At 60.4% G+C, this 4,227-nt stretch overlaps 1 protein-coding gene across 1 annotated transcript in view; it reads left to right on the top strand.

Annotated features, from left to right (window-relative positions):
* LOC101634869 (mucin-16) overlaps positions 1-4,227 on the top strand; it is a 45,818-nt gene that overhangs the window by 38,059 nt on the left and 3,532 nt on the right. Inside the window, exons 25-27 of the mRNA XM_012729458.1 lie at positions 145-293; positions 1,788-1,945; positions 2,185-2,252. Of these exons, the coding sequence (XP_012584912.1) occupies positions 145-293; positions 1,788-1,945; positions 2,185-2,252 (375 nt within the window). The remainder of the gene's footprint in view (positions 1-144; positions 294-1,787; positions 1,946-2,184; positions 2,253-4,227) is intronic.

Genomic DNA, 4,227 nt, shown 5'->3' with positions numbered 1-4,227 from the left:
TGGTCAGTCTGTCTTCTCGCTGGGGGAAAGGCCTCCAGAGCTCCCCCACCTCACGTAAGCTTTTCCAGTGCAAAGTCTGGAAGGTGCTTGCCTCGGGCTCCACGACACAGCTAGCGCCGGGTACTGACCGGTCTCTGTCCCTAGGGTGGACTCCATGTTGGTCACCGCCAAGGCCCTGTTCTCCTCCAACGTGGACCCTGGCGTGGTGAAGCGCGTCTTTCTGGCCAAGACCCTGAATGCTTCTGCCCACTGGCTGGGCGCCACCTACCAGCTGGCGGACGTGCGCGTGACAGGTGGAAATGGGGGGCTGGCCACTGGCCGGAGGAGGCGGGGCGGGGGGATCCACAGCTGCCCCAGAGAGAAGAGCTGGCTACCTGGAGGTCCCTGTGATGACCCACAGCAGAGGCCATTCAGCAAAAGCCGAGAAAGAGCATGCACCAGACCCCCAGGGGGCAGTGGGTTTTGGTTTTGGTTTTTTTAAGGTTTACATATATATATATAAAGATTTCTTTATTTGTGCACACAGAACTGGGGTACAGGGACAGTGAGAGGATTCCCCAGAGACAGAGCGGGGAGCAGAACAGGCCGACTGACAAAGTCCACTGCTGAGGGGAGCAGCGGGCGGGCCAGGAGAGGTCTGCCGCGCCCTGGGGTCCCCTCGGGGCTGCGGATGGAACACGCACTGAAGAGGCTGCGGCCGGCTTGCAGTGCCGCCGCCCCAACCCGCTGCGCCCCCGGGGAGGGCCCGGGAGCAGTGGTTTGACACGTGAATGTTTCCAGCTCAAAATCTGGACATTCCCGCGTTTCCTCTAGTTAAGACTCGCACGTGTGACTGATAAATTGGTGCGTTCATTCATTTAATCATTCATTCAACAAACACTTACTGGGAACGGCCCCGATGAGGCACTGTGATGACCTCAGGGAGGGACACACAATCTTGTCTTGGAAAGTTTTGTGGAAGAGGTGACGAAGGGACTGTGTCCCCGGGGTGCACAGGCCAGAGCCGGAGGGGAGGGCCGGCGTTGCTTGGGGTCACAGCCTCGAAGACAGGCGAGAAGCGGCAAGAAGCCGGCTGTGCCTTGGCCAGGTGACAGCTGAGGCCGAAGACTGGGGCAGGGAATTTCTGGGGTCCTGGAATGGCTTGGGGGGCACAGATACCCTCAGAGTTGAGCCTGGGAAGTTTGTCCTCTGGGTGCTGTGCAGCTGTCCCCTGGGGAGGAGGGCGCCCGGGGGCTCAGCCCCCCGCTGGTCAGCACCGCGCTTACCGGTGGGTCCCGGCAATGTGCGGCCTCCTCCTCCCCACCCACCGCCCACACGCTCGGAGGGGCGCTTCGGGGGGAAGTAATGACCTCCCGGTGGGCAGCCGGGTGCGTAGGGCCCCGGCGGCTGCTTTGAAAAGCCCCGCTCGGGCCTCCCCGGTGGTCCAGGGGCCGAAGGCCAGCACCAGGACGCTGCTGCCACAGCCTCGGCCGAGAGAGTTCGGCCCCGGCCAGGGAGCTACCCCAGGGCACGGCAGACCCCTCCCAGCTCCCCGCTGCCCCCTCAGCAGTGGGTGTCAGTGGATCCGCCTGCGCTGCTCCCCGCTCTGCCTCTGGTGACTCCTCTCACCCCCAGCAACTCTGACCTGTACCCCAGTTCTTGGATGCATGAAAACATTGGCCAATTAACTTTTTTAAAAGCCCAGCTGAGGGCTCACTGCCAGAAATAAGCGGGCAGGCTGCAACGGCCTCTCACGTGACACCTTCCCCGACCGGGGATTTTAGATTTTCTTTTTCTCCTAGGAGTAGAGTTCTCCGATAATCTAGCTACAGAAAAGCCAACGGGCGTCCCCAGCTCCCAGCACTTCCAGCTCAACTTCACCGTCACCAACCTGCTCTACTCCCAGGACATGGCCCAGCCCGGCGCCAGCAAACACCAGAAGACCAAGAGGAGCATCGAGCACGCGGTGAGGGCGGGCGCGTGCGGGGCATGCGGGCGTCGGGCTTCACGGCGACTCGGAAGGGCGCTTCTTACTCTGACAAGTTAGCGCGCAGACCAGAGAGCCCCCGCAGCTCGCCCCGCCCCACAGCTCGGTCATCCCCGGAGCGTGACGTCCCTTCAGGGCACCGGCTGGCTGAGCTGGCGGCGAAGGGGCTCGGCGGCCGCCTGCCGGTGCTGACCTAGGGAGCCTGCTCTGTCTTTCAGCTCAACCAGCTCTTCCAAAATAGCAGCATCAGGAACTACTTCTCTGGCTGTCAAGTTCTGGCATTCAGGTGAGCTGCAGCCCAGAACCTAGAACCCCGAGGCCTCTCCTTGAAGAACGGTGCCCCTGTGCCACACACCCTCAGTTCCGAGCGGTTAAGGACCTTGTACCTCAAGTCAGCTTCTTCCCTACTAGGGAGCCAGCTGGCTCAGAAACGCCGGAGAACCTGGGTAACCCTGCAGACGTAGAGACCCAGGGGTGCAGACGGGAGCGTCCCGGACTTAATAAGCCAGCGGCTTAGGTCAGGGCCCGTGGAGCAGGGGACTGGACCAGGAACTTGGAAGTAGCCGCTGACCACATAAGGCAATTAGATTTTTGTCTAAGATCGGGATGTGACCCCCCCCCCGACCCCCAAAGAGCCCTTCTGAGCTGTCCAATTCCGTTGTGTGTTCATGGGGGAAACCCACCCCCCGTTCCACTGTGGGACGTGTTGTCGCCCCAGAGAGAACACTATCCCCACTAGCAGTCAGGCCTCGCTCCTCCCTCGCCTCCAGTAGGAACACTGACCGACTCTCTGGGGACCTGCCTGCCCCGACATTTCCCGCAAACGGAGCCACAAGCTGCGAGCTCTTTCGCGGCCGCCTCTGGCTCAGCCCGGTGTTTCCCAGACGCGCACGCAGGGCAGTTGGCGTTGGGGCTTCGCTCCTTCTACGGCAGCCTGTCGGTTGCCGTCTGACCCCCCACTTCTGCGTGCCCTCTGCCCACTGAGGACCCGGCGTCCACCCTCTGCCTGTAGTGACCAAATGCTGCCTTCGTCATCCTGTTGCATGAACGCGTGTTTCTGGCTCTCGGGGACACGCGCAGGAGAGGACTGAGGGGTCACGTTAACTCTGCTGACGCCCCCCGTCTGTGCAGTGTTTTGAGCGGCTCACCGCTGTGGGCTCGTACTCGGCAGAGGCAGGGACACACGTCTGCAGACGGACCTGAGTTCAGATTCGTGCTGACTTTTGAGGAAGAACCAAAGTGGCTCGGCACAGTCTGTTTAGTTATCGTGAGCCTGCAGGAGGCTTCCAGGCCGTCCAGCTCTTACCTGACAGTTGGTACTGGGTTCACACCTGCATGATTGTCGCTGGGTTGTTTCCACTGTGGCCACTCTAGGGTGTGAGGCAGCATCTCATTGTGGATTTAATTTGCACTTTCCTCACCTTAGGGACACTGGGCATGTTCTCGGGAACTTACCGACAACTGGCATGTCTTTGGGGAAATGTCTAGGCAAGTGTCTCACGCAGACTTAGGTTGACTGTTGTCTTTTACGGTTGCGTTGTAATAGCTCTTTGCATGCTGCAGTATTAAGCCCCCCCCAGATGTGTGATGTGAACATACTCAGCCCCTTTTCGTGGGCTGCCCTTTGCCTCTCCATCCCCTCTGAAAGGCAGCCAATTTCAATGTTTACGAAGCTCAGTTTACCGATTTTCCCTTTGGCTGCTTGTGCTGTAGGGCCCTCTCTGAGAAGCCACTGCCTGAACCAGATCCACAGAGATTTACACCTTCTAAAGGAGGTTTCCCTACTTTCTGCTAAGGGTTTTATGGTTTTATCTCTGACCTGAGGTGTTGGACATATTTTGAGTTCACTTTTGTCTATGTCACGAGACAACTTCATTCTTTCATTCGAGACAGAATGAAACAGAAGTGGTCAGGGGTAGGGCAACTTGTCCTGCTGGGACAGGCGGCCGAACCCGTGGGCTGGAGAGCCCTGTCCAAACAACCCAGCCACCACCCCGACCGTGACGGATAAAAAGCGTTAGGTCCTGACCAGCGATCAGGTCAGTTTCCTGGGGGGAGAGCGCCGAGCCCGCGTGGGCAGCTGAACGAGACTCACTGCTCGTGCCCCACGCAGCCAGCACAAGCCGTGAGGCTGTCCCCTCCGCCCTCCTGCCCGGCCTCCCCTCGGCCCTCCTGCCCGGCCTCCCCTCGGCCCTCCTGCCCGGCCTCCCCTCGGCCCTCCTGCCCGGCCTCCCCTCCGCCCTCCTGCCCGGCCTCCCCTC

The sequence above is a fragment of the Condylura cristata genome, unplaced genomic scaffold (genome assembly GCF_000260355.1).
Source record: "Condylura cristata isolate star-nosed mole 26May11 unplaced genomic scaffold, ConCri1.0 scaffold00025, whole genome shotgun sequence".
Classification (NCBI taxonomy): domain Eukaryota; kingdom Metazoa; phylum Chordata; class Mammalia; order Eulipotyphla; family Talpidae; genus Condylura; species Condylura cristata.
Note: the sequence above shows the minus strand (reverse complement) of the source record. Positions and strands in the feature narration are given on the sequence as shown.